At 38.9% G+C, this 27,139-nt stretch overlaps 1 protein-coding gene across 2 annotated transcripts in view; it reads left to right on the top strand.

Moving 5' to 3' along the window:
* Positions 1-27,139, top strand: part of SHPRH (SNF2 histone linker PHD RING helicase) — a 73,471-nt gene that overhangs the window by 24,865 nt on the left and 21,467 nt on the right. For both annotated transcript variants that reach the window (XM_053663431.1, XM_053663432.1), the window contains exons 12-25: positions 1,687-1,850; positions 1,956-2,212; positions 2,727-2,848; positions 7,371-7,459; positions 9,658-9,750; positions 11,447-11,554; positions 12,535-12,677; positions 15,628-15,801; positions 16,088-16,150; positions 17,151-17,376; positions 19,299-19,442; positions 21,724-21,825; positions 23,745-23,816; positions 26,597-26,785. In XM_053663431.1, coding sequence (XP_053519406.1) covers positions 1,687-1,850; positions 1,956-2,212; positions 2,727-2,848; positions 7,371-7,459; positions 9,658-9,750; positions 11,447-11,554; positions 12,535-12,677; positions 15,628-15,801; positions 16,088-16,150; positions 17,151-17,376; positions 19,299-19,442; positions 21,724-21,825; positions 23,745-23,816; positions 26,597-26,785 — 1,946 coding nt within the window. The remainder of the gene's footprint in view (positions 1-1,686; positions 1,851-1,955; positions 2,213-2,726; positions 2,849-7,370; positions 7,460-9,657; positions 9,751-11,446; positions 11,555-12,534; positions 12,678-15,627; positions 15,802-16,087; positions 16,151-17,150; positions 17,377-19,298; positions 19,443-21,723; positions 21,826-23,744; positions 23,817-26,596; positions 26,786-27,139) is intronic.

The raw sequence follows: 27,139 nt of genomic DNA, 5'->3' as shown, positions 1-27,139 counted from the left end.
GTGAGCAAGGTAGAGTGGGGAATAATTCTCTACGTAGAGGAAACAGAACATCTAAAGATCATATGGCAGGTAGAGACCAGGAGAGCATCGGTGTGGCCGGGGTACAAACAGCTGGGAAAGCATCGTAGGTTGAGAGATTGAATCACACATTGGACCGTGGAGGGTGTTACAGGTCATGATAAAGAATTGTACGAATTTATTTTCTTAAGAACAGTAGGAGTTACGGAAAGATTTTAAACAAAGTGGTTAGGGATCATCTGATGGTTAGACTTATAGTTCAAAAGATCACTAGTTGCAGTGTGGAGAACAGTTTACAAGTGGGCACCATGGATAGGATGCTGCAATCCACTGGCTACAATAAGTAATCTAAGCAAGTAGTGCTGGCATTTTGGATTTGGACCAGGCTGCCTCGAGGAAATAAAACAAAGTGGATAAGGAAAAACAAACAAGACTTTGTGATAGATCAGGAAATGCTGAAGTTTCTGACTTGCATAAATCTGAAGATAGTGGAAATAGTCACCAGTGAATAGCACTAGAAGAGACACATGTTTGGGGGAAAAGATAATGGATTTGATTTTGGCGGGTTGAGTTTGAGGTATCTTTGGGACCTCAAAGAAGAGGTATACATAGGCAGTTCTATTGATTTGAGCAAGAAATGTAGATCTGTGTATACCTGCATCTAGGCAATGGCTTTTTTCAGATATTACTAAGTCTCAGGAACCATCAGAGTAATTTAAATCCATCAGAGTAATTGAATTCAACCTAAATACTTGTTGGTCATTTTTGTATGGCTTCTAAAAGAGAATATATGCCAATTATGAACATACTTAATAATACAGAAAAATATTAAGAAAGTTATACTTAGCTACAGTCTTCATTTGATGGCATAACCACTGTTCCAGTCTTTTAAATGTTCGGGTATTTGCATTTATACTGCATGCATAAGTCTCCATTCCATTTATCTAATTTTTTTACTTAATGTATCCTAAGCTGTTTTCCATGTTTAAAAATTCATTATGGGTATCTGAAAAACTGTGGAGACTATAATGTTAAATGGGCAAAAGGAGGCAATATAATATCCAGTGGTTAATAAGAAATACATAAGAAATACCGTGCTCTGAAACTAATAAACATAAGACCTGCTGGATTGGGGCTTGGGGGAATCTATAGTATGGAGAGGGAGATCATAATTTATTTAATCATTTCTTTATTCCAGTGATTTTTATTCGAGATATTGTTACTATAACTATCACTGTGTAGGTGTATCTCATCTGTATCTTTTGTCATTTTATTAGCTTATATTTCCTAGGAATGGGATTATTAGATCAAAGAATTTGAAGATTATTAGATCAGAGAATATTTCCATGCCACCTTTGTAATTATCTTTTTTCTGATCCAGCAGACGTTATATCTGTAAATTTTAGTGTATGATACACACACATACACACATACATATATACATATGTTTAAAAGTAGCTCCTAGCACAAAATGCATAGCAAAATAAATCCTTAGCAAATGTAAATTTAATTGGAATTGACTTTCAGATTCAGGAGCCTGCATAATCTACACGTTAGTTCATGGAAAGTACTATGTGCTAGGAAATGTCTGTGCAAGTGGCTATTCAGAATAGTCACAAAGAAGTACAGAAGTTATTCTTCAATGTACTTTCTTTCCTTATGTTTCAGATCTTTTTGGATTAGTGGTCTTTCTTGGTGTTGAACCTTTCTGTGTTAGACACTGGTGGGTTCGACTTCTGTATCGCCCTTACTGCAAGAAGAAGCCTCAGGCCCTCTACAGTTTCATTGCCAAGATTCTGTGGAGGTCTGCGAAGAAAGATGTGATTGACCAAGTCAGTACGCTGTTTGTATGGATCAGTGGTATTCAAATGAAAAAAGAGGAGATGGGATGGACAGTTAAATTTCCAGGTGAAACCTATTTTTTTTTCTGTCTACAGATTCAGATACCTCCTCAGACAGAAGAAACCCACTGGCTCCACTTTTCTCCAGTGGAGAGACATTTCTATCACCGGCAGCATGAGGTGTGCTGCCAGGACGCGGTCATCAAACTCAGGAAGATTTCCGACTGGGCCCTGAAGCTCAGTAGCCTGGACAGAAGGACTGTCACCTCCATCCTGTACCCGCTGCTGAGGCTCAGACAGGCCTGCTGCCACCCACAGGCCGTTCGTGGGGAGTTCCTGCCACTCCAGAAGAGGTTTTACTATCCCTTTCTTTCTGCCGCAACTGAGTATAGTAGTGATAGATGATATTTAAGCAAGTTTCACAGCCTTGTCCCTGAGTTTTCAGTTATTTTTAGCAGTCAGTGTGGTGGTTTGTCTGTGGTATAGAATCCCGCTTGTGAAAGAGAATCACATCAAAATTATTTTGATGGTTTTGAACTTTTTTTTCAAATTTGTACTTCCATAGAGTTTTGTTTTGATTTTTTTTTTCTTCATTCCAGATGCGAAAGGCTTTTGTTCTTATGTATTTTGGCTTACAGGGTTGAGTACGGTCCATGGTTTCAGGCATCTGCTTAGGGTCTGGGAATGTATCCCCACACATAAGAGGATGACTGTCATTGAGTTCAAAGTGATTTTGGTAAGAGTGGAGGTGAAGAGAACGATGCCGAAGGTGCCACAGAGACTCTAAGAGTCTGATGGTCTCATGTGATATACTCCTGTCACTCCACATTTTCTCTCTAGTTCCGAACACCCTGCCTCTCCTTTCAGCACCATGACGATGGAAGAGCTTCTCACGTCCCTGCAGAAGAAATGTGCGACCGAGTGTGAGGAGGCGCATCGGCAACTAGTCTGTGCTCTCAATGGCCTGGCGGGCATCCACATCATTAAAGGTAGAAGGTGGTTGCTTTGTTGTCTCTGATTCTTCTGCCTAATAACATAACATTTCTGACTGTTCACACTCAAGCGTTGCTTTTGCAGCTGTAATGAATCATCGAGTGCTGTCTTCAACAACTGCTTCAATCTGTCACTGCATTTCTAATTCAATAAGAGATTGTACAGCTTTGTAGCCTTTAAAATAAACCATAGTGACTCTTAGGGGCTTTCTTCTCCTCTCTAAAAATAAGTAGAATATAGTCCTTTAGGTTGCATAAGTATTTATAAGGTGAAATAATATATAATTTTAAGCACTGTGATAATTTAGGATCTGCAAATGCTTCTGTATGTCTGCATTTCTTAGAAAAACTAAAATAGCTTATGATTATAATTTTAGACCCAGAGAGACATTTGAGCTGGAAAGACATTTTATGATAAAGTTCAGTGCCCTTTAACTTTCCCACAAAGATTGTTAATCCACTGGTCTATTAGGGTACACAGTCATGGAAAAAACTTACCATTATTCTCATTTGTGTAATAAGGCTTTAAAGAAATCAGTTGCCCAGAAAAAAAATGTGTTTTTGTGGAATCTAAGGAAATATTCTAAGTCACCTTAAATGGAGTGGCATGACTTTAGTTTCTAACTCTTAAGCATAAAAGAACTAGAACTAGAAAGTGTTTCTTATAATCCTGGATACTTGGGCAGCATTAGAAAGACTCAGGGATGCTGAGAAGAAGTAGCTCTAGTGAAAAATTAAAAAGATGAAGCTTCTTGTTTGCTGTAGTTGTAGTCCTGTGAACTTGAGTATTTTTTTTTAAGATTTTTATTTATCTTCGTATGGTTTTATTTATTAATGTATGGTTGCCTCTTGTGTGTCCCCTGCTGGGAACTGGCCTGCAACCCAGACATGTGCCCTGACTGGGAATCAAACCGTGATCCTGTGGTTCACAGGCCTGCGCTCAGTCCACTGAGCTACACCAGCCAGGGCTGAACTTGAGTATCTTATTCAAGGTTTCTGAATCTGTTTCCTTAGCAGTAAAGTAGGTAATCTCATGTGCCTTGAAGTGTTGTTCTTAGAAGTATGGATGCCCATTGAAAACATGATAGAAACATAGACGTAAAGTAGGAGTGCAGGGTGACCTCAAATTCTTACCACTGGCTCACAATGCAAATTGTATTAATAACTAATAATAGGAGAAAAGGGCATATTGTTATATAAATTTGACAAATTGTTTAAATTTAACACATGTACTTTTGTGAGCGAATTGTCCCTTAAGACACCCCCTTGGCAACCTGCAGTTTAGCCAGCAGTGTCGGCAAGCTTGGGTTTGCTCTAGTAACTCTTCCTCGCCCCTGTCGTCATCGCTGCCCTCTCGCCTGCCGACCATACGTGAGACTCGGGAGCATTCTGGTCTGCAGGCTAACATGGTCTGTGCTTCATAAGCCAAAGTGAACAGCTAAGTAAAGAAACTTTAGTAGGAATTATTTTTTAATTAAACTTTTTAAATTATTTTGACTTGGAAATACTCAGGCATAAATTGGGAAATTATATCTCATATTTAATACCAGTGTGTCACAACTCCAAATTAATGGAGTGGAATAATTATGATGAAAATTTACAGAATACTTGACTACTGCAGAGAAAGAATATGTGTGCTTGGTCTTCAAGATACATGAATAATATACTATTTAAAATATTTAGGTAGTTAAATCCAGCATCATATCTGAGAAGTGATCATATTACTACATACATTTTATATTATTTATAATACTTTCACATATATATTCCAGTTTATCCTCATAATTCACTAGTGATTGAGATATTATTGTCCTCATTTTGTATAAAAAAACTGGAATTCAGTTTTTAAGAAGGCTTAGTTGCTTTCTAAGATTATAGCTAATAAATGGCAGAGAATTTGCCCTGGATCTTTGGATTTCAGATCAAATATTTAATGTTTTTATTATAATATGTCTGCTTCTTCAGCAAAGCCACATTTATAAACTTCAATATTATGCTATCTATAGTAGGTTAAAACTCACCATCAAAACTTATGAAATGGAGTAATGTACCACTTGTAGGGTGTCACAATAATAAAAATAATTTCACATTTCTCCTTTTGATTCTAAAACTGCATTTCTGATTTTATTCTACATTGTTATTACTCCGAAATTTAGACAGTTAATGAGTTTTTTCACTTGTCCTGTTGGTCTAGTCTGGTCAGATTTATTGTCTCTGTTTTGTGTGCGGTGGTTTCACATGACATAAGTTGGGGGAAAGGGTTTTCCCCAATCATTTCCAAACACGGTCCCACCCCAGCGAGGTCACCATGGAGGCGGCTCCTGTGGGGCAGCATGCCTGCCGTGGTGCAGCCCCACGGTGGGGGGGGGGGGCATCGCTGTCATTCAGATGTTTTCCAGTGCACTCCCACTGTGCTTCTGTCAATAGGAATTTCTACCAGAAAGCCCATTGGTAAAGGGTATGTCCATTCTTAATTGTAATCATAAACCTAACTGTGGTGAATTTACTGCTTTTAGTTTCCATTGCTTAACTTCACAGTACTATGTTAAAACAATGTACATTTTTTCTAAGTCCTCACTGATTATGTTAAAAACATAGTATTGTTATAACTTTGTATAATATATTTACTGCCCCTGTGTTTTGGAGAAAATTAGATCGGCAATATCAAACGCAATAAAGTTTGTTTACTGGAAAATGTCACTGCCATCAAGTGGCAAGGAGTGGGTATGTCCCAGTTTGACTGAAGCTTATATAACTTATAAAATATGCATATTTTTGTGTTTTCCCAAGAAAGCATGTCTTTTTTCAATAAGCATAAAAAATAGACATTATACTGAATAATTCAAATTCAACTGCTTACATTATATTTTAGTCATTATACCTCCTTTAAAAGGCATAGTAATTATAAGGAAACATTTTCAAATGAATTTTTCTCTGTAAGTGATAGCATAAATACCAAGAGAATGCGTAAGTCTTTTGAAGAGCTTCACAAAAATCTTCAAAACTAAAAAAGAGGGCTCGTTATGGGATGATAATTGAGTGTTACTCCTATATTATAATGAGATTTTATTGTGAGAATCTAATCTTTTTTATCAAAATGAATCAAAATCGGATGGCAATAACATCGGATGAAAAACGTGCTTTAGGAAGCTTTGTGCTCGGTAACTGGTAGAACCCAGTGTAGAGCAGTGGTGTAAAAGCACACATTTGCACAGCAGTGTGACTGCTTGATGCCGCTGAACTGCACATTTAAAAATGGTTGAAATGGTAAATTTTATGTTATGTGTATTTTACAATAAAAATATTTTTATATATAATCAGCATAGCAAAAGAGAGAGAACCAGCAACAAAATTTATGAAGCTGTATATACAGAGAAAAGTCATGGTGGCTCTGAAGGAACAGAACATAAAGGCTTTTGTTCCCAATAAACTAAAACTAGAACATTTCTGTGCCTTATTTTGTATTTCATGATTCTGCCACTTTTAGATTTTTACTTCAATTGTATTTATAAAGATTAAAGTTTTTCCCTAGGCAGCAAGTAAGATAGGTTTCATTACTCATGCCATTAAAAATGTTTCACCTCTCCTTCCATTGAGGTGTCGTGAAAATCTTTCCGGAAGAACTAGATAACAAATACTTCAGGCTCTGCGGGCCACAGCCCAGTGGTGGCTCGTCAGCTCTGCTGTTGCCGTGCAAAAGCAGACATGAGCATGTGACCACGGCTGAGCGCCGATAGAACTTTCCTCATGGACCCTGAAATTTAACTTAACTGATTTGTGCATGTTACCAAGTATTATTCCTTTGAATTTTTTTCAACTATTTAAAAATGTAAAAACCATTCTTAGCTAGGTCCTTACAAAAATACAGAGGGTCAGATATGACCCATGGGCCATAGTCTGCCAACCTATACTTTTAACTGACACCTTTTGAATTATTTTATTTGAATGAGTTGCTAATTAGGGACAATACAAAACAGCATCTCAGACTGCTTGTGATTTGCGTGACCAGAAGTGGAAAGAAGAATCTCTCAAGTTTTTGAAATGTAGTTTTTAATTACAAATTATTCTAGCCACCAAGAAGAACATCACCTATCAAGAAAACCGTATTAATTTTCTGAGAATTATGAGTTGGTTGGTCATAGTATTTTTAATATTTGTTTAAAATATAAATAACTATATTACTTGTCCTAAGTTCAAACATAATAACTATTAATTGGTACTCTGGCTTCAGTGAAAAGAAAATCATGTACTTAAATTAGAAGTTAATTCAGAGTTTGTATTCAGTATAATTTTAAAACCTGGTAAATTCATTTGATCATTGTTCTGTTCCATGAAATTAACAAAAAAGGACCTATCATCAGCTTTTTTACTGAGACAGTATGTTAATTTCAAGTCTAATTTATTTTTTTTAAATAGTGACCTATAGTCTCTAAGTTACGTTTTTAGTGTTAGATGACTAGACCACATTAGGAGCCTGGTACTTGACTTCCTTATGCTTTGAGTGCACTTTGACCCTCAGGCGAGTACGCTCTGGCCGCAGAACTGTACCGAGAAGTGCTGCGTTCGTCCGAGGAGCACAAAGGGAAGCTCAAGACCGACTCGCTCCAAGTGAGTACGGACTAAACACTTTCAAGTACATATTTTGTTTGGTTTTATATGAAATAGTTTTTCTGAATATTGAAGAAGGTGAAGGGTAACAAATGGACTGAGTCATAATCTCTGGGGATGAAGATTGGGATTCAGTCCTTTTAGTAGCATCCAGGATGATTTGCGTATCCAGCCTCCTCTCAGTGTCCTCAGGGAATTGGTTCAGGACAGCCCCCGACCCCCGGCTATAAGTGGCCAGAGTCTGCAGGTGCTCCAGTCTGTCATATAAAACGGCACCGTTTTGCATATAACCTGCATGTGCATGTAGGCGACAGCAGGGTGCGCTGACACATCACTTCATCCGTGTGCACTCAGCATAGTGCTCAGTGCGTGGCAGATTCAACTTTTGCCTTTTGGAACTCTGGAATTTTAAAAATATTGTTGATTTATGGTTGAATCTGCAAATGGAAACGCGCAGATATGGAGGGCTGACTGTACGTGAAAGTTTGAGAATCATTACTATTTCATATGCTCAGGCTAGTATTGGCACAAGGCTAGCTAGCTAAATCCAACCTACATTAGAAAAACAGCTTGAATTCTTTGTACGTCAAAGAATGAGGGCACTTTTATGACCGTTTGCATGTGAATATCAACATATTTATTCACATGATTTTCACCAAAAAATAAAGAAAATGAGTTCAAGTCAGCAATGGACTAAGTAACAATAAATATTATCCAGTGATCTTGTAATTTAGTTTTTGGAGGTCTTGTAAGGATGTCTGGCCATTTGAATTACAACATTGAAGTATGAAGTCTTTCCCCGTTCTTGGTTCTGTCAGGTGGGTTATGTAGACAGCGCTCTAGCTGAATGGTGAATAGGACCACTTTTATTGATAGTGGTAAGTTTAGGCTTGAGTCCCTGCTGAGACTTCCTCATCATTCAGAATCCAGACTCTGGGACCTGCATGTCCACATGTGCTTCGGCAGGTGGTAGGTGTGTTTGGGGGAGAGAGAAGTAGAGGGGAAAGTAAATACAAGTCTGCATGTATTCTCCATGGATAAGGAGTACAGAATGCAAAGGTGTCATGCTCCTGAACAGAGGAAACAGGTAGAAGAATAAGCAAGACAAGTAAGTCCAGAATGCCTAAGGGCAAGAACAAGCAACCAGCCGGTGGTTCCCTGTTGGTCATAACAACCCCACTTACTGGGAAAGCACCGCCTGCTGAATGTTTTGCCCTGTGTAGTCAGATTGGCCACTCTGTTCCCTTGGGATGAAATGTGTAAAGGAGGGAGCGGGACCAGCATTTCTCCCATCCATTCCACCACCTTGTGCAGAAAGCCCCAGAAGTCCTCTTCCACAAGCACACGGACAAGAAGAGACGACTGTCTACCCCATGGTGTCTCTAGTGTTGTTTACACCTTTGTTGTTATTAAATTTCGTGATAGTGACTGTATTACCTACAGAGCCATACTGAAAAGACCTTAAAACAGTTGATAACTTTGAAGTTAACTCTACAAAGATCTATACCATGGTTTATAATCTGTAGCCATACAAAGTAAACCTTTATGGTCTCAAATCACTAGCACCAAATCAGATCTTTCCAGAAAAACATTGCCTGATCCTGTAGCCCTTACCTATCTTCCCAAGTTAACAGATAGAAATTACTTTCACATTATTTCTTCTCATAACCTTTGGCTCCAAGAGTCTCTAACCAGGTGTAGACTTAATGTCACAGTGAGGAGTCTGGCTTAGATTGAATACAGAGATTTAGGATGGAGTTTCCCTAAACCATCTTCACCTCCAGCCATGCCCTATTCAGCCCTTAAGTTCAGCAGCTCCAGGTCACAGCCCTGTTTTATTCTGTATTTAATTACCGTTATTTTTATCATAATACACTTGCTAGGATCATCCAGACTCATTTCCCAAAAGAGGAATCAAGTCTCTGCACTCTACATTTTTATTTTAGAAAATGAAAAAATATTACATACTTTGCTAACTACATAGATATGTTCATAAGACTAGATTCTTAATTGAAGAACATTTGTGCCATGAACTAAGACAGTCACTGTAAAACTGACTTGGTTTTCTCTGAGAGAGGAGTACTCCGGTCAGTGATGGGAGTGTGTGGTGGTCGCGCCTCTGCAGGCCATACCAGCAGTGGGTTCACCCTTAGAGGTCACTGCGTGGCTCGTAACTGCTGCCTTTTCCATGTTTGTAGAGACTTCACGCTACTCATAATTTGATGGAACTGTTGGTAGCCAAGCACCCAGGGATACCTCCTACCTTGCGAGACGGCAGACTTGAGGAAGAGGTAATTATTATTTTTCACTCTGTCTTTAAAGAATATGGTTTTCAGGTTTCATGGTCCACCTAATCGCTGTTTCCTGGGCCTCACAACATCTCAGTAAAGGTAACAACGGTGTTTCCCTGCTGCTTCAATGTTTCAGACTTCGCTGTGGGGACTCGGGTGGTGGAGAGTGGCCATGCTCACTGCGCCCTCTGCTGATCCGCCTGTAGCTGTAGGGCTGCCGCTTGTTGTAGAGTGGTTGCTGATAGTCAACAGCACAAATAAAAACCATTTGGAAAGGAGACCTTGTGGATCTTGTGCCAGATCTGCAGAAGACTTAGTTTAGTAAAAATAGAAAACGTTATGCTTTTGTCACCTTTCTGTTTATTATTTACGACAGTAAATTCAGATTTTCTTATGTCCTCAAAGAAATTCCTTCCATAATGAGTATTGATTCTCTCTGGAAAGAGTGACATTATAAATTAACTCACTGTAAATTGTTAATAAGCTTATTATGCTAATTTGCCCATTGAGTTTTATCTTTTTTAAGGTTAAACCGAGATGCAAAGCTTAAATTTAAAGAGTAGTAGGTATGTTTGAAATGTATTGGACTTGTAAGTAGAGCCTTCATTTGAATCAATGATAAAAATGATGTGTAAGGATGCACAGCACTTTCTGAATGTTGGACAGCCGTTTATTGGGAATCTCCGAGTGAACTGTCATTCCCATTGCATCTGGTCTTTGCATTTAGTCAGTCACTCTTTGTTTAAACACCTTTAGTGACGGGAAACTGGGAGACAGTCCAGTCTATTAATAGAGAGCTTTAATGACCAACTAATTACTAATTTTCAAAAATGAATTGGAAGTTTGTGAGAAGAAAAGGAAAAATGCATCATGAGGAAGAGGGTTCATACTATATATGTGGATGTATTTCTATGTGTCAGCACATTAAGCTGCTAGGACTTCCGTGACAAAATGCCCCAGACTGGGCGGGTAAAGGACAGAAATTTCTTAAAGTTCTGGAGTCTGGCGGGCTGAGATCAAGGGGTTGGCAGGACTGGTTTCTCCTGAGGACTCTCTTTAGCATGGACATGGCCACCTTCTCATTGTCCTCACCACGCCTTTTCCTTGCTTGAATCCCTGTTTTCTCTCTCTTTTTTAATGCAACCAGCCATATTTATTAGGACTTCACAACTATGGTCTCATTTAACATATTCACTCATTTAGTCACCTCCTTAAAAGCCCTGTCTCCAAACGTAGTACCATTAGGGGTGAGAGCTTCACCATATGGCTTGCGGAGAACACAGGTCAGTCTGTAACACCTGTGTTACTCTATATTCTCGAGTATTATTTCCAAACTGAAGTACATTCCAAGATACTGATGTCACTTAATCAGACAACAGATTCTGAAAGGTATAATTTTAAATGTCACTGTTCTTCTCCCTTTTTTGTGTTTTAGTCAAAAAGTTGATAAACATTTAGAGAGCAAACGCTTGGGATTTCTTAAATTTTATGACTTAACAGGTGAATGTGCTCTCCTGAATATAAGAATTTCTGGCATGGCTCTTATGTCTCTGCAGTATACGTGTAGAGTTTTATGCTTAGATTGAGTTAAGTAGTTTTAAATATGTAAAAATCGCCACCTTGTGATTGACATGTCATGCGAAATGGTTTTCTGGACCTGCCGTGAAAGCTGACACCGTTTGCTGCGATCACACAGGCCCGGCAGCTGCGGGAGCACTACATGAGCAAGTGCAACACGGAGGTCACCGAAGCGCAGCAGGCCCTGCAGCCCGCGCAGCAGACCATCCGCGAGCTCCAGAGAAAGGTGCGTCCCCAGGTTGACTGCCTCGCTGGTCTTGGTCTCCACAGAGCTTTTCGCTTTTGTTTTGGTGTGGGGAGAGACTTGAATGTTTGTCATCGACTTGGAAGTCTAAGCCGCTGCCACTGTGCTTGTCCCACAGTATAAATTTATTTGCTGTTAGCAGTGTTTTTTTATTGAATGAACAGGTACATAGATAAATCACCTATTTGTACAGTTACTCTTTTTCATTTCTTTTAAGCTCTAAGGGGTTTCTTTTACCTTGGGCTGTCTTTTGAAGAAAGTAAGACTTTTATAACCTCCTTTTAATCTTAAATGTATATGTTGTCAAAATCTTTTCTATTAAGATGTCAGAACATTAGAACCACAGGTATTTTTATTATGAAATACAGGCCATTTGTCATTTCTAAAATTTCCCTTTTGTGAAATCAGTAGCAAAGTCTAAAAGAGGAGGCCACAAAAATACATCCTCATATTTTTAATACATACTTTTTTGTTTTTACCAAATACTCCTCATTTTATTCTTCTTCATTCATTAGTTATTTAATATTCAGGCGTACGATTTTCTTAGTTATCACGTGTTATTCATGGAGTAGGATCCAGTTCAGTTAGTTGAGTGTCAGCATGATGTCTATATAATGAGAAAGAAACCTGCTACCTTTTCACACCTGTGGAGTGAGTGCGGAATTTTCATTTTGGTGAACTATTTTTTAGCACAAGTTTTTCACACAAGTGTACACAGTAAGTTCCCATTCATCCAGAGTAGTGAGGAAACACGTTTTCTCTTTTTGTATTATGCAAAAGTTGTACTTGCTGTTGAATATAGAGAAATGTATACTTGTCTCACTGCTGTTAGACTTCCCCTTGGAGTAGTGTTTATCACTACCTTCGAATTTTTCACAGCAGATGATGGAAACGATACAAACAGTGATCGCACCATAGTGAGTACTACAGCATTCACTGATGAGCACTTGTCTGTTTTACAGATTCATTCTAATTCTCCTTGGTGGCTAAACGTGATCCACAGAGCAATAGAATTTTCTATTGATGAGGAGCTTGTTCAACGCGTACGAAATGAAATAACCAGCAACTACAAGCAACAAACCAGCAAACTTTCTATGGCAGAGATGTAAGAAAATAGTGCAAAGTGGAATACTGTATGAGTAGCTACCCCAGATATTCAGATCTTTTGGGATTAAGAAGTACGATTAAATGTAGGGACATATTATGATTATGAACATCTGGGTTTTACATGCTCTTAAGAGTACAATTCAAACCAGAATATTACATATAAGTCTAAAAGAGAAGCCCTTTTCTCACTTGTATTAGTCATTTTAAAATATTCTCTTTTTACTGCTTTACTTATTTAAAAAATCTGAAGTATTTTTATTTTTTGTGTCATTGTTGGGCAAGTTGCTTAAAGCCAACTTTAAGCAAATATTTGAAATAGACCTTGTTTTGGAGAATTTTGTCCTTGGTGTGAGTAAGGCATTCATACTTCCCTTTATAATCCCTATATAATCATAGTACCACAGGGGCAGGTTTTATGTTATAGAGTTCCCTGCTCTCTCTTCCCCAGCTTTCTTCTCCACAACACCATTCTTCAGCAGTCATAGGTAAATTGATTATTGATCTAGGTGTAGAAACAGTGACTGGTTATTTCCAAAGAACAGTACTGTCAGAAGTATTGTCAGTGGCATGACCCAGAGGAATTTCTGCCTGCTGTGGGGAATCTAGGTGTCGGGCCAGAAGAGATATGCTACATTACCCACGTGTCATTATTACTTGATGTAGATTAGATTATTATAGTTACCTTTTTTCCCCATGCAGAACCTGATGGGCTGCTTCTTTTTGAAATATGTGCAGTATGTTAGATTCTGAGCACACTTCTTTTTTCCCTGTTAAGCTGGAGAATCGCTGCTCCAGAATAAGTTGTCATGTATGGCATGGTTCATTTTTATCTAGTTTAGAAACTGTATCCAGCGCTGACCAGGGTGGTTCAGTAGGTTGGATGTCATTCCACAAACTGGAAGGTCACTGGTGCAGTTGCTGGTCAGGGCACATGCCTAGTTTGCAGGTTCGGTCCCTGGTCAGGACACATGCAAGAGGCCACCAATTGATGCTTCTCTCTCACATTAGTGTTTGTCTTCCTGTCTTTCTCCCTTCCTTCCCCTTTATCTTAAAACACACACACAAAAAACACTTCTGCATCCCAGTATGTTCTGCCAACAGTGTAGAATCAGCTGATAAGAAAACATTTAAAATATCTTAATTTTGTTTTTCTTAAGTCATATAGAAATTACTTAAAAGTTCTAAATCCCATATTAGAACATATCTCCTACTATTTGAGGTCCCAGGGCTGTAAAAGGACCAATAGGAGATGTAAAATGAACCATTAATATTATATAAGCATCCTTTAAAAACAACAAAAAAATTATACTCAAAAGAAAGTAATAAAACACATTAAGATCTCAAAAGCCAGACCATGTCTGCTTGTTAATGATTCTTGGGAAAGGCTACGTAGCTTAGTGATTAAGAGCACAGGTAGGTTCTTACATCAGGTCGCCTGTGTTCATGTCCCAGCTCCATCACTTACTAGCTCTGTGACCTTGGAGAAGAAATATAATCTCTGTGCCTTAGTTTTTCATCCATAAAACCACACAGCATTGTTGTAGAGATTAGAAAATTAGTATTTGTCAAGTGCTACTTTAAATGGCATCTGCCATTGGGTATGGGTATGGTGTTTAAGAGTTGCCTTCTGTTGCTGTGTTTTCTGCTCTTTCATTGGAAGGTCCTGTAAGAAAGAACATTGTGAGACTTGTTAAATGCTCATGTGTGATATTTTTCAGGCCCTAGTCACATGGCTCAGACATAAGTCAGTAAGGAGAATTTTTTCGAAGCCACTTCTTTCCTTTGGTTCAAAAGTTAATTATTGAACAGTGATTTAAATTTTTAATAAGTTAGAGAGAAAAACAGTTATTTTCTTTGTGTAAACTTTGTTCAATTACCACTACACAAATTCTTTTAGAAATTACTCAACAGCTACTTTGTGTCTGTTGCATACACTTATTTTTAAAAAAGCTATGAGCGATGTCTAATTCTTACCTTCTGAAATTTAGCTTGATAAGACAACAGCCATGAATAATTTGAGAAAAATGAGTATGTGTAGAAACTGAACATAACAAAGTATAAAATGAATTATATTTGCAATAATTTCCAAGGACAGAAAGCGACAGATCTGTGTCGTGAAAGGTTGGAGAAGCCTTCGGGAAGGACAGCGGGCTCGTGGCCGGTTTGAGGAGACGAGCGTGTTAGGGAGGAGGATGTGCTCTTAGAAAGCAACCAAATTGTGTTTGTATTTTCCATTTTCTAATTTCTTGTTATTTGGGGCTTTCTTTTTCCTTTCATAAATCCATATACACATACCCATACATTTTATTCTTAGCCCTTTCACCCATAGTTTATGAGAATAGTTAAAAGCATTATTTGGGTTTAACTCCTAACTCTGCCGCATAATAGCAAATTAATTTGTTAAGCTTTTTCCATAACGTGAGCGCAGTGTCCCTTGATACTATATAGAAGTACTTGGCAAATTGCCCTGATACATAGTAAATGCTTAATCAACTGCACATACACACACCCCCACGGTCTTGTAACAAGTAACATATATCTCTTGGCTGTTTTGCCTTCTTTCCAGTTTCCTGTCTTTATCTTTCCTCCTGCAGTCAGCTGTCTCTTCCCATAGATAGACGCCTACAGTCAGTCAGCGTTAAAAAGAAAGAACGTGGCGATCATGATCTTTCAGAGACCTCTGAGGCAGAGGCAGGAGATTTTGAGTACTGTTTTTTAGTTCCTGGGAGCAGGAACTGGCAGACTTTTTATAGTAGACAATCCAGTGTAATTATTCTTCTCTACTAGTAGATACCCATAGAATGCACTCTTAAGGTGAACTCACTGAAGTGCGACGAGGTAAAATGTTGCAGTTTCTTTGTTTAACAACCATTTTCTGAATTCGAAGATAGTGACCTACGGTTGATTTCATTTCTTGCGTTGTGTTTGGTGCTGGTGATGGGAATTAGGTTCCGTGATTGCAGAGGTCTTCAGTTCTTACTGACAACACAAATGGAAGAACTAACGAAATTCCAGAAGCTGGTAAGAGAGGCTGTGAAGAACCTGGAGCCACCTCCCTCTCGGAGTGTCATCGAGTCCGCAACACTCTGCCACCTCCGCCCGGCCAGGCTTCCTCTCAACTGGTAGGTACGCGGGGAAATCATCCGATAAAATGGCATCATTCCATTAAGCTAGATTTCTTATAATAAAAGTTTTTCCATTTGAATTCAAACAGAAGTAGAGATATATTATTAATCTAACTTGAAAAAAGAAAAAACTCTGATCCCATACTGAAAACCTATTTTTTTCCCTAAAATGGCATATTTGTTGAAAAGAGAAAGTAAGGTATAAAACACTAAGCCTTTCTTCGAACTTCCCTGGTTGCTGGTCATGTTTGTGAACACTCACTGGCAGTTTCTCCTTTTCCAGCTGTGTCTTTTGTAAGGCTGATGAGTTGTTCACGGAGTACGAGTCGAAGCTGTTTTCCCACACGTAAGTTCCCTGATCATTTCCCATCGGGAAGGTGAGACATTTACAAGGTTGATGTTTTAAATCAGAAGGCTGTATTTTCCTTACAGTAATCTTTTTGTATATATTTTTTCTTATTAAATCAATTTAATAAACTTTGGCATTTGATCACTTAACATGCTCGGTTTACCGTGTGGAAGCTTGGCCTCAGATGCGCGTATCATGTAGTTACGTCTAACTGAAAGGCAGTTTAGGGGAGTAACAGACCCTTGAGTCCAACGTGCTAGAACTCAGACCCCTGCCCACACTGTGACCAAGTCGCTTCTCTAAGCCTCCGTAATCTCATTTGTGAAGGGCATGCAATAACAACATATACCTCATTGAATTTTTTTGAACATTAAATAGGGAACTGCTCATTATTACTTAGCATAGCATTCGATGCATGGTTAACATCCTATAAAATGTCAGCTCTCATTACTAATATACTTTCTCCAGCACAAATTTGAAATCTTCATCCTGTATAAGGAATTAAACTACTTAGTAAGTACATACAGCCATGACATTAGCAAAATTATTTCTGTTTTACAAAAGTGGAAATTGAGAAAAGACCAAGTTCTGATTGCCTCCAAAAAAGAGAGATTAATGGTGAATTCTTAGATCATCCTGTGGTCTGGGGTTTTTGTTTATTTTACTTTATTTTATTTTTTTGCATGGTCAATAGTGATGGTAGTCTGTGTTTTGTATTGTTTTAATTCTCAGAGTAAGATTTCAGCCTAGAATTTATAGCCATTTCTAGATGGTTCTCAAGAAACATGGGTCAAATTCATGATGCCTCCAGCACTTTCAGAGTTGCTATATTTTTTTCCCAAAGGCTTGCAGACACGAGCTTATAGACATGACTTAAAAACTGTCGAAATTTTCATTCCTGACCTTCTTTCTCTGCTGGCTCTGCCAGTGTGACCTTCGCGGTGCTTCCCCACCTCCGGACAGCGGTCACTGTTGTTGTGTTCTCGTGTGTCTTCAGAGTCAAAGGCCAGACTGCGATCTTTGAGGAGATGATAGAAGATGAAGAAGGACTGGTGGATGACCGAATACCCACCACCAGCAGGGGTCTGTGGGCGATAAGTGAGACAGAGCGATCTATGAAAGCTCTGCTGTCATTTGCAAAATCACATAGATTTGATGCTCCATTCATTGAGGAAGGAAGTACTTCAATGGATCTCTTTGAAGCTTGGAAGAAGGAATATAAGGTCCAGTATTTTAAAACGCTTATCCAATATTGAAAGTTCTCCTTCACATTAATTTTAATGGCTGCTTTTTGTTTTCTTTCTTTAGTTTTTAAAAATCTGCTTAGAGACTTTAGGTATTATAATTTCTCTTTCCCTAAAATGTGATGATTAAAATGATGTAAAATAAATACAGTACTACTGAACAGATAAGCAACTTCTATTTATTAAATTGCTCAAAGAAAGTTATTTTTAAAATTAAAATATATGAAACCTTTTATTTAGCTGTCAAAATGGACATTCTGTCCATTTTGATCTGTAGGTTGATCTTACATTGCTAGTCTGTAAAATTAGAGTAGGGATTATTTTTCATTTTGTTTTGCTTCACTCTGAATAACAACCAACCATCGACAACTTTGAATGAAGATTGGAGAATATAGTATTTCCCAGTATACAAGACTGGAAACCATTGCAATTAATAATGAACAAAGTGACCCTTCATAGTAAAACCTTAATAATTTTGTCATATTGTAACTGTGCCTTTGAGATGATATTCCAGAATTCATTAATTTTTAAATTTTTTATATATTTGGATTTATTGATTCATTATTCTATTTTGAAGGTGAAGTGGGTGAGGCAGTGAAAGAAGTATTTTATTTATAATTCCAGTCAGTGTCTTTTTAAATCTAACGTTCTTGCTTTTTAAAAAACATTTTATTTGTTTTTAGAGAGGGGGAAAGGGAAGGAGAAAGAGAGAGAGAAGCATCAATGTGTGGTTGCCTCCCAAGCACCCCCCTATGGGGACCTGGCCCGCAACCCAGCCATGTGCCCTGACTAGGAATCAAACCAGCAACCCTTCTCTTTGCAGGCCCATGCTCAGTCCACTGAGCTATACCAGCCAGAGCAAGTTCTTGCATTTTAAAGCTGGATAAAAATATCCAGAAAAAGAAGGTGTGCTGTCTATAATACCACCAGTTCATATGTTTGATAAATTTAGCACTTTTGTAGTGTTGGAATCATTGGTTTGTGATTATTTTTTTCACGTTACTATTTTAATGTAAAAGCACATTAACATGATTAATTACACCAGTCCGTGGAAGAAGATGGTGCTGTCTGGTGTCCACTTGGCTCTGTGTTCTTCCGTGGGTTCAGTTTGGCCCCAGGCTCTGTGTCCGAGAAATGTTTATCATGCAGTTGTCCCAGAACTGCGTGCCTTCCTTCACCATAACATCGCAGCAAAATAAATGAGTGAGCTGCACGCATCAGTCAGGATCTGCCTCAAAGTACAGCATTAGTGAGAAGGCATATAAAAAATTTAAATAATTGGTACCACTTCTATAAATTTCAAAAACATACATGTCCAGGTTATTAAGGATATGTAGATTAGTATATGGCAATGACAAGTATGAAATAATAAGTCCAACTCAGAATAATGGTTACCCCGTTTGGGGGGTAAAATGTGGAAAAATGTGTGAGGAAAGAGTAATACAGTTGAGAAGGAACACAGAGACTTTCTCTAAGAAAGTGGTATTGTTTTCTTTCTTAAATGGGACGATGGCACTCACTTGTGTATTTTAGTATTCTCATTTCATATGTACATGTTATTGTAAATAGACGAAATACTTTGTAATAAAAATGTTTCTTTAAAAAATAAAGCAGAGATTCCACCAACCTAGTGTTGAACTATAAAGATCTTTGGTCAGTGATAGGATATTCTGTCCCTAAGAATCTAAAAAGGCAGCATTCTGTAGTGTCCTGTGGAGATTGGCAGTGATACTTTCTTATCCCCAAAATGGCCTAAGAATTGCTTATACTTTAGACACTGAAGAAAAAGTGTATATGTCACAAGACCTCACTGAAGACTTTTCACCAAGACACTGGTTGGTGGGTTTAACCAGTTTGAATTACGCGCATTACCAGTGTCTTTGCCTTTCCTGTTCCTCCAGTTGCTTCATGAATATTGGATGGCTCTCAGGAATCGCGTGTCTGCTATTGACGAACTGGCCATGGCTACAGAGCGTCTAAGAGTTCGGGACCCTAGGGAGCCAAAGCCCAGTCCCCCCGTTCTTCACATCATTGAGCCACATGAGGTAATTTGCAAGTAAACCACAGAAAGCAAAGCAAGTAGGTGTCACAGAAATTCAGCATTCCCAGGAGAGAGAGAGTCGGGGCGGCCAACTCTTCAGTATGTATTTAATCACTCTCTTAGCTTAACCGAGGTCAGAAGTGGTCAAAGATGAGCAGTTTTATACCTACTGTTTGCTCAAAAATCCACTGTTTTGCTGCATTCGTCTCTCTCCAGATTTCATATTAATCTATTTTTGAACTATGTGCCAAAAGCAGGAAGATATTCTTGGTCAGTTGTCAGACATATGTTCTATTACATCAGTTTTACCAGAACTAGAAAAATCTTCCCTAAGGACACCCAAAACCGCCTCAGTGTTCGTCATTGTTAGCAAAGGCTAACGATGAATAGACATCAACAACTAATCTTCTGATAAGTCCAAAGCTCTTTGTTGCTCAGGGTTAACAGATAACTCTACCAACCTTTCTCTTCCATAGTGACAATATTATTTTCATGAGTAATTTATTTTTGTTCCTTCTGTGTGTTTAATCTTTTAAATCTTTTTCTTTCAATAAAGTTGGAGACTGTAACTCAGAAAAATTGGTAGTATTTATTATATACTACTTTATTTAACTTTTAAAATAGAATTGAGAATAAGTGTTTAATATGAAAACAAATTCCTGTTTAATTAATTAATTAATTGTCCCTTATATTCTGAGGAAGGCCATAGAGAAGATGAGGGCATTGGAGATTTTACTCTGGATTTCTTGAAATCACTCTGGCCTGAGTAGCATATTACCTCATTTTTCTTTATCCCATGGATGTATTACTGAAAAATGGTACACAAATAGAATTTCAGTTGATTTTTTTTTTAATCCGACTTCACGTAGGAAAGTGTCCTATGTAAAACAGTTCCAGACTTTGGGTAAAGATGCAGGTGTAGGTAAACACAGCTCACTTCCTCACACAGCCACAGAAAAAATTACAACTAGACTACAAAACATAACAACCAGAATCGTCAGAAAATCAGGTGCGTGGAAGTGCCATAACCAAGGAATTAAATAAGTCACTTTCATCCAGATGAGTGGGAGGGGCAGAGAGGTGCAGAGGTGGGAACAAGCACTCCCACACCCATGTGTGGTGGATAAAAATCGGGAGGGACACCTGGGAGTGAGGCACCCCAGCCCTACACCAGACTGCCCAGCTCGGGGTCCCAGGGCCAGGAAGATAAGTCCCCATAGTTTCTGGCTGTAAAACCCAGTGGGGGTTGGGGTGGTGGGAGAAGCTCTGGAATTCTCAGCAGTCCTTTCTTAAAGGGCCATAGTGGACTTAGGACTTATATAGACTCACTCAATCTGGGCTTAGCTCTGGGGCAGCAGCTAGAAGGTCACCAGTGACATACGAAGAGAAATTGAAGTGTCTGGCATCAGGGCAAGTACCGGGAGGCAGCTTCCTCAGAGACAAAACTCCAGAGGCCAGGCAGTTGAATTGTCTCCTTTCCGAGCCCTTGCCCACACAAAGCCACAGAGTGGCAACACTACATCGAGACTCCATCATCCCGGTCCATACAGGTTGTCCTGCTCTGGCAATTACCTGAGGCTCCACTCCATCCAGCTTACTGGTGCACTTTTCTACAACAGACCACACTACTAAGTCAGGGAGTCGAAGCAGCTAAACAGTGGAGATGAGCAATCTGTCAGATGCAGAGTTCAAAACGCTGGTTATTAGTATGTTCAAGGAACTCGTTAGGTATTTCAACAGCATAAAAAAGACCCATGCAGAAATAAAGGTTACACTAAGTGAAATAAAAATTTATAGGGAATCAACAGTGCACTGGATGAAGCCAGGAATAAAATAAATGTTGGAACATAAGGAAATAGAAAACATTCAATCAGAACATCAAGGAGAAAAAAATAATTAAAAAAAAAAAACAGGCAGGCTAAGGAGCCTTTGGGATAACTTCAGATGTACCAACATTTGAGTCATAGGTGTTTCAGAAGGAGATGAGAAAAGGCGAGAAATTGAAAACTTATTTGAAAAAATAATGAAAGAAAACTTACCTAATTTGGTAAAGGAAGTAGACATACAAGTCAATTCTACATGGAGTTTTATCTTCTATAAAGCCAAAAATACATACATTTCCTTTTGAAATACATTATCTAGTATCCATTTTGCTATTTTGAGTTTTCATATGTAAGTGGGTTTTCTTAAAAGAGGGCACATTTATATTATTGAAGGATTATGCGTGTTTGATATCATTTTAATCATTGTTCTGGAAGAGAATAAAGTTTTTGTATTTTTTTAAGGTGGAGCAAAATCGAATAAAGCTACTAAATGATAAAGCTGTTGCTACATCACAGCTTCAGAAAAAACTTGGGCAGCTTCTTTACCTAACAAACTTGGAAAAGGTATTGTTTTAAAAGTTACTGTATGTCAATAAACCACTTTAGTGACTCCATTTAATCTTTTAGTCCCATAATTATTAATGGCACTGGGTTTTTTAAATCAGCGTTTTGTTTGTTTTTGTTAGTTGTATGAGTCAGAATACTAGCCATGTCTGCAATTGCTACACATAGCACAGAAGAAGATGAAGATCTGTAGAAATACAATAACTTAACATGAAGGTGTGTGCTCTGTAGTACAAGACAGTGTAAACAGACTGTAGTTATACCCAACAAAAACTACAGTTATATGAATCATGGATTAGCCCTAGCCCTGGCTGGTATAGCTCAGTGGATTGAGCGGGGGCTGCAAACCAAAGGATGGTTAGTTTGATTCCCAGCCAGGACACGTGCCTGGGTTGCCAGCCAGGTTCCCAGTGGGGGCCACGAGAGAGGCAGCCATTCATTGCTGTTTCCTGATCTGGACAGATTAAATGTAAATAACTCACTTGGAGCAGCATGAACTGCATTTAAGAGTGCTGCAGAAACTTGAAGGTTAACATGTTTATTGGCAGTCAGCTTTTTTCAATGGCAGGTGCTGGTAAAGCTCCAGTGAGACTCCAAAGCATGAAGAAGGTCACCAGAGGAAATTCTCTGACCACTACTGGGCAGCCACATAGACTCTTTCACTGAGAGTCCACTGCTTGTTGGGGTTCTGCTTCTTTATAGGAGAAGCGGGTAGTGGCAAGCTATCCCTTCCAGTAGCCAAGATACGAAAACAACCTAAGTATCCACTGACAGATGCATAGATAAAGAAGGTGTGGTGTATATATATAATGAAATATTACTCAGCCATTAAAAGGAATGAAATCTAGCCCTGGCTGGTGTAGCTCAGTGGATTGAGTGCGGGCCTGTGAACCAAAAAAAAAAAAAAAATGAAAGCTTGCCATTTTTGACAAAATGGATGGACCTTGAGGGCATTATGGGAAGTAAAATAAGACAGAAACACAATTACCATCTAATCTCACCTTTATGTGGAATCTAATAAAAAGAACAACGGAACATGAAGCTGGTGGATACAGATGACTGATGGGCGGTTGCCAGAGATGATGGTCGTGGGGGCGGTGAAACGAATGGGTAAAGGGAGTCAGAAGGTATTGGGGAAGTTACTTTATAACTTCCAGTTATGAAATAAGTCTTGGAGATATAATGTACTGCCTGAGACTGTAATTAATAGTGTGTACCAAATTCGAAAGTTGCTAAGAGAGTCGAGGATAATCAAGAACAGTAATCTATCAGTCTAATTTACTTGCCTTTGTTTTCTTCAGTTTTAAAACCTGTCCATTGGATGACTTTTTTGAAGCCCTTCTAATTTTTTTAATAGTTTTAAGGAAATTTTTGAAGCACTGTTACACTTCAACATAATTCCCAGACTTAGATAGGTCTCAAGTCAATAATATTTCTGATTTCTAGTCATTTGCCTTGCCTTAATGAGATTAGGAAAAGAGTACTGAGAAGAAACCAGTATTAATAAGAAGTTACGTAAATAAATGTTGCTTCTTCCCATGTCTGCAAACCCGTGGTAAGCAGACGGGAAGAATATATAATTCCTGTATAACAAAATCTAGTTTGAAAATGAAATTGAAGAATTTAGCTAAGTTACACTTTTCATTTTGCCTGCTACGGTCATCACAACTGCAGTACTATTACTTTAACAAACTGATAAAAATTGCTTCTCTTTTTTCTTCACTGCTTTAATGAACATTATTTGTAAACCCCAGGAATGATAGTATTAGGTAATATTATATAAATTACTAGGTCCTTTCAATTATCAGGCTATTAAAATTGCAGTTGCCAGAAGTTACTTCTACAGATGAATTATAAAATATGTATCAGGTTTTAAAATGAAACTAATATATTTTCGAATTCTTCTCTTTTTTGGGTAGTCTCAAGACAAAACGTCAGGAGGCATTAATCCGGAGCCATGTCCAATCTGTGCCCGGCAGCTGGGAAAACAGGTGAAGCTATAATAGATATCACATGCATTGCTAAAGCACTTTACAGTCCCCAAAGGCTTTTTACATTCATGCTCTCCCACCCGCCCAGCCGCCTCTCTCTCAACAACTTTGTGGACGAGGCAAATATTATCTTTGTCTTAAAGTTGGGGCTGAGGTTGGGCTGACCTGTTTAGTGCCAACATATGTTTGAGCATGTTTTCCATAAGTGATAGGTGAAAACATACTTGTAGAATAACTCCCATCTTTTTGATTAAAGATGCATAACTTTGAATATTGTTTCCAGTCACAAGGTTGGGTCTAAATAATTTGACTTTGTCAGTTTAACATGGTTCTTCAGTAATTGTACAGAAATACAATACAGCGCACATTGATTTACTTAAAGTATTTCAAAGGTACAGTAACATAGATTTTACTTAGCACTATTAAAATCTAGTAATACCAGGATTTAAAGTACAAATACCAGCAGTCCTAGGGGAATTGAGACCATTATGACAATTAAGTGTATTTCCTTGTATGTTAGTATACAGATGTCTGTAAACTCGATGGCATGTTATTCTTCCCAACGAGAGGAAAAAGTTTAGTTTTATCCTACCAACTTTAATCTATGAAACTACAATTCCAACTTTGTATGGTCAGTATCTACAATATCAGAATATTCATTGCTTTTGAAAATTTGAAAGATAAGTTTATTACTATTTAATCAGTAAAAGTGTTTTTGGGAGTTTTTTCCTCTGAAACTGAGAGTGGGAAGTTGAATACATGAGTTCCGTAGTCTGACCAGCAGTCACCAGAAAGGAAGTACCTTTAGCCCTGGCCTGTGAGACTCCGTTGGTTGGAATGGCGTCCTGTAAACCAGAAGGTCACCAGTGCTATCCCCGGTCAGGGCACACACCTAGATGGTGAGTTCAGTCCCAGGTTGGGGCGCATGCAAAAGGCAACCCATCTATGTTGCTCTTCCTCTCTCCTTCTCTTCCCCTCTCTCTAAAATCAATAAGCTTGTCCTCAGGTGAGGATTTTAAAAAAAAGGTCTTTAGTCTTTAGTTTCCAAAATTTATGAAGATGATAAGATTTTAGAAGGATGCTTTATTGATAATAAATATTAAAGGGACAGGTATTACATTGGAAACTGAGTGGGAGAATAGTGATGTACAGATACTGGGGATTTCTGATAAAAGTTAGTGATAAAAATGTGCTACAATTTCTGATTAAAATGGAAAGGATCACAGTGTAAGTAGCTTCTTTGATTTTAGTTTTGGTGAGATTCATGTGACCAAATTGTCTCAGAAATTTTATTTAATTTTGGTCCTAAACATGCCCAGTCTTTAAAGTTCTTTTATGTATATTTCATTTAATTATAGCAGGACTCAGGTCTCCTAGACTTAGGAGATCGTGCTGGATGATTACAATAACAGTGAGAAAGCACCACTTTTCTAACTCTGTTTATACCCTTGGAGAGAACTCGCAGGCACTGGCTGACGCCCTGGGGGCAGTGCCATTTGTGTTCCTCTGAGTGGGCCGAGTCCGTCAACTTCCCGGCACTCCTCAGGCTCTGGTACCAGAGTCTCTGGTTTCTCCTCCTCTGCAGATGAACCTGCCCTGCTCTTTTCAGTTTGTCCATCTGAGCTCTCTCGGCTGCAGGAGCCCTGTCGCGTGAAGGAAGTGCCTTTCAGCCCCAGCAGCACGAGCATGCACAGGCTGCAGAACAGTGCTGCTCTGTCTGCAGAAATGCCGGTGCAACAGCCGGTGCAACAGCTCCTTCACTTTCCTGCAGCCTGCGTGCTTGGGACTCGGCACAGTCCCCTGAGAGCAGAGGTGCAGCTGGAGAGCAGCCTGAATGGCATCAGCTGATGAATCTTGAAGAACCCCTTCTCATCCCCAGTCACTGTTTTAAAAGCAAGCTTATAGACCACAGTTTCTCTTCCTTAGTTTGGGGTCTTTTATGAGGGGCTTTCTAATCCATCCTGCAAAGTACCTCAGGAACACCAGGCCACACCCCATATTTCCATACAAGTTCATACACATCATAGCTTAGGTCTTAGAAGCATGTCACTCAAAGTACCACTCTGTTTTTATTGTCGTCATTGGTTTTTACCAGGTGAAAAGGTTAAATGATTAGCATAAGATGTCAGAGCTTTTAGAACTGATAACTCAATTAAATGTAATGCTCTTTTACACACCCTCCCACTGCCAAAAAGGGGAGAAGTCCCCAGAATATGCTCCAGAATGTATTATTGTACCTTCCTTGAAATACAACAGGGGGATTTTCAAAAATATCTTTTTATTTGTTTATTTGGGATTTTTTAACTGTATCCAGATCACTTTTAAAATAAATTGAGTTACCAGCCTGTCTTATTCCCTACATAGTAAGTGCTTTAACATGTGAAAATCTAAGTCTTTAATAAGTTGTATAGACGGTACTGAGTCTGATATTCAAATTAATGTTTTTCTTAGTCCCTATGCTTCTCCCATTGGAGTACTGAAGGGGTGATTCCCATTCTTCCTAACCACCGAAATGAGAACCCCAACTAGAAAAATAGCAGTGACCCTCTGAGTGGTGTGCTTACCATTAGCAGAACTAAAGACTATGAAAGCATACTCTGGTTGTACTTAAAAATTGTTACTTTAAATGTACAACTTAGCTTTTATGACTTAAACAATATTAATATCGTGAACTATTTAGGAAGTGGAATTGTGACTCCCTGGTCCTTTCAGCGTGCGTATGGAGTAGAAGGCGTCTTTGGCAGCGTCTCACTGAGGCGGGTTCTGTGTTCCCTTTGCAGTGGGCGGTCCTGACCTGCGGACACTGCTTCTGTAATGAATGCACTTCTATTATCATCGAGCAGTACAGCGTGGGGTCTCACAGAAGCTCCATCAAGTGTGCCATCTGCCGCCAGACGACCTCTCACAAAGAAATCTCGTACGTCTTCACCTCCGAGAAAGCCAGCCAGGAAGAGGACATCCCTGTGAAGGTGAAGTTGGTTAAGAACATGGAGAAGCACAGTCAGAGCAGTGGGGAAGTAAACATCAGAACGAGGCTGGGAGTGTGTAGAAACCAGCGTGTCTGTTGTGGACACGCCGCCCGAAAGCCTCGGCCTTCCCGTTCCGCCTCCTGCAGGAGGAGCGCAGAGCACATTCTCCATCAGAGTTAGCGGTGGTCCTGCCCACCGCGGCCAAAAAGGAACTCCTTAGAATTCCAGTTCCCTCTTATTTTCTCTACTACAGATGGAGTACTGGGTAACGCAGAGATTTATTTAAAGGAAGCTTCTTCCTCATTTTTCATGTAGGCTTTCTATCAGGGGAAAAAGGGTGTCCCCAACCAAGCT

Source organism: Artibeus jamaicensis, unplaced genomic scaffold (genome assembly GCF_021234435.1).
Source record: "Artibeus jamaicensis isolate MK-2021 breed Jamaican fruit bat unplaced genomic scaffold, CSHL_Jam_final contig_3176, whole genome shotgun sequence".
NCBI lineage: Eukaryota > Metazoa > Chordata > Mammalia > Chiroptera > Phyllostomidae > Artibeus > Artibeus jamaicensis.
This window is presented reverse-complemented; position numbering and strand designations above follow the sequence as displayed.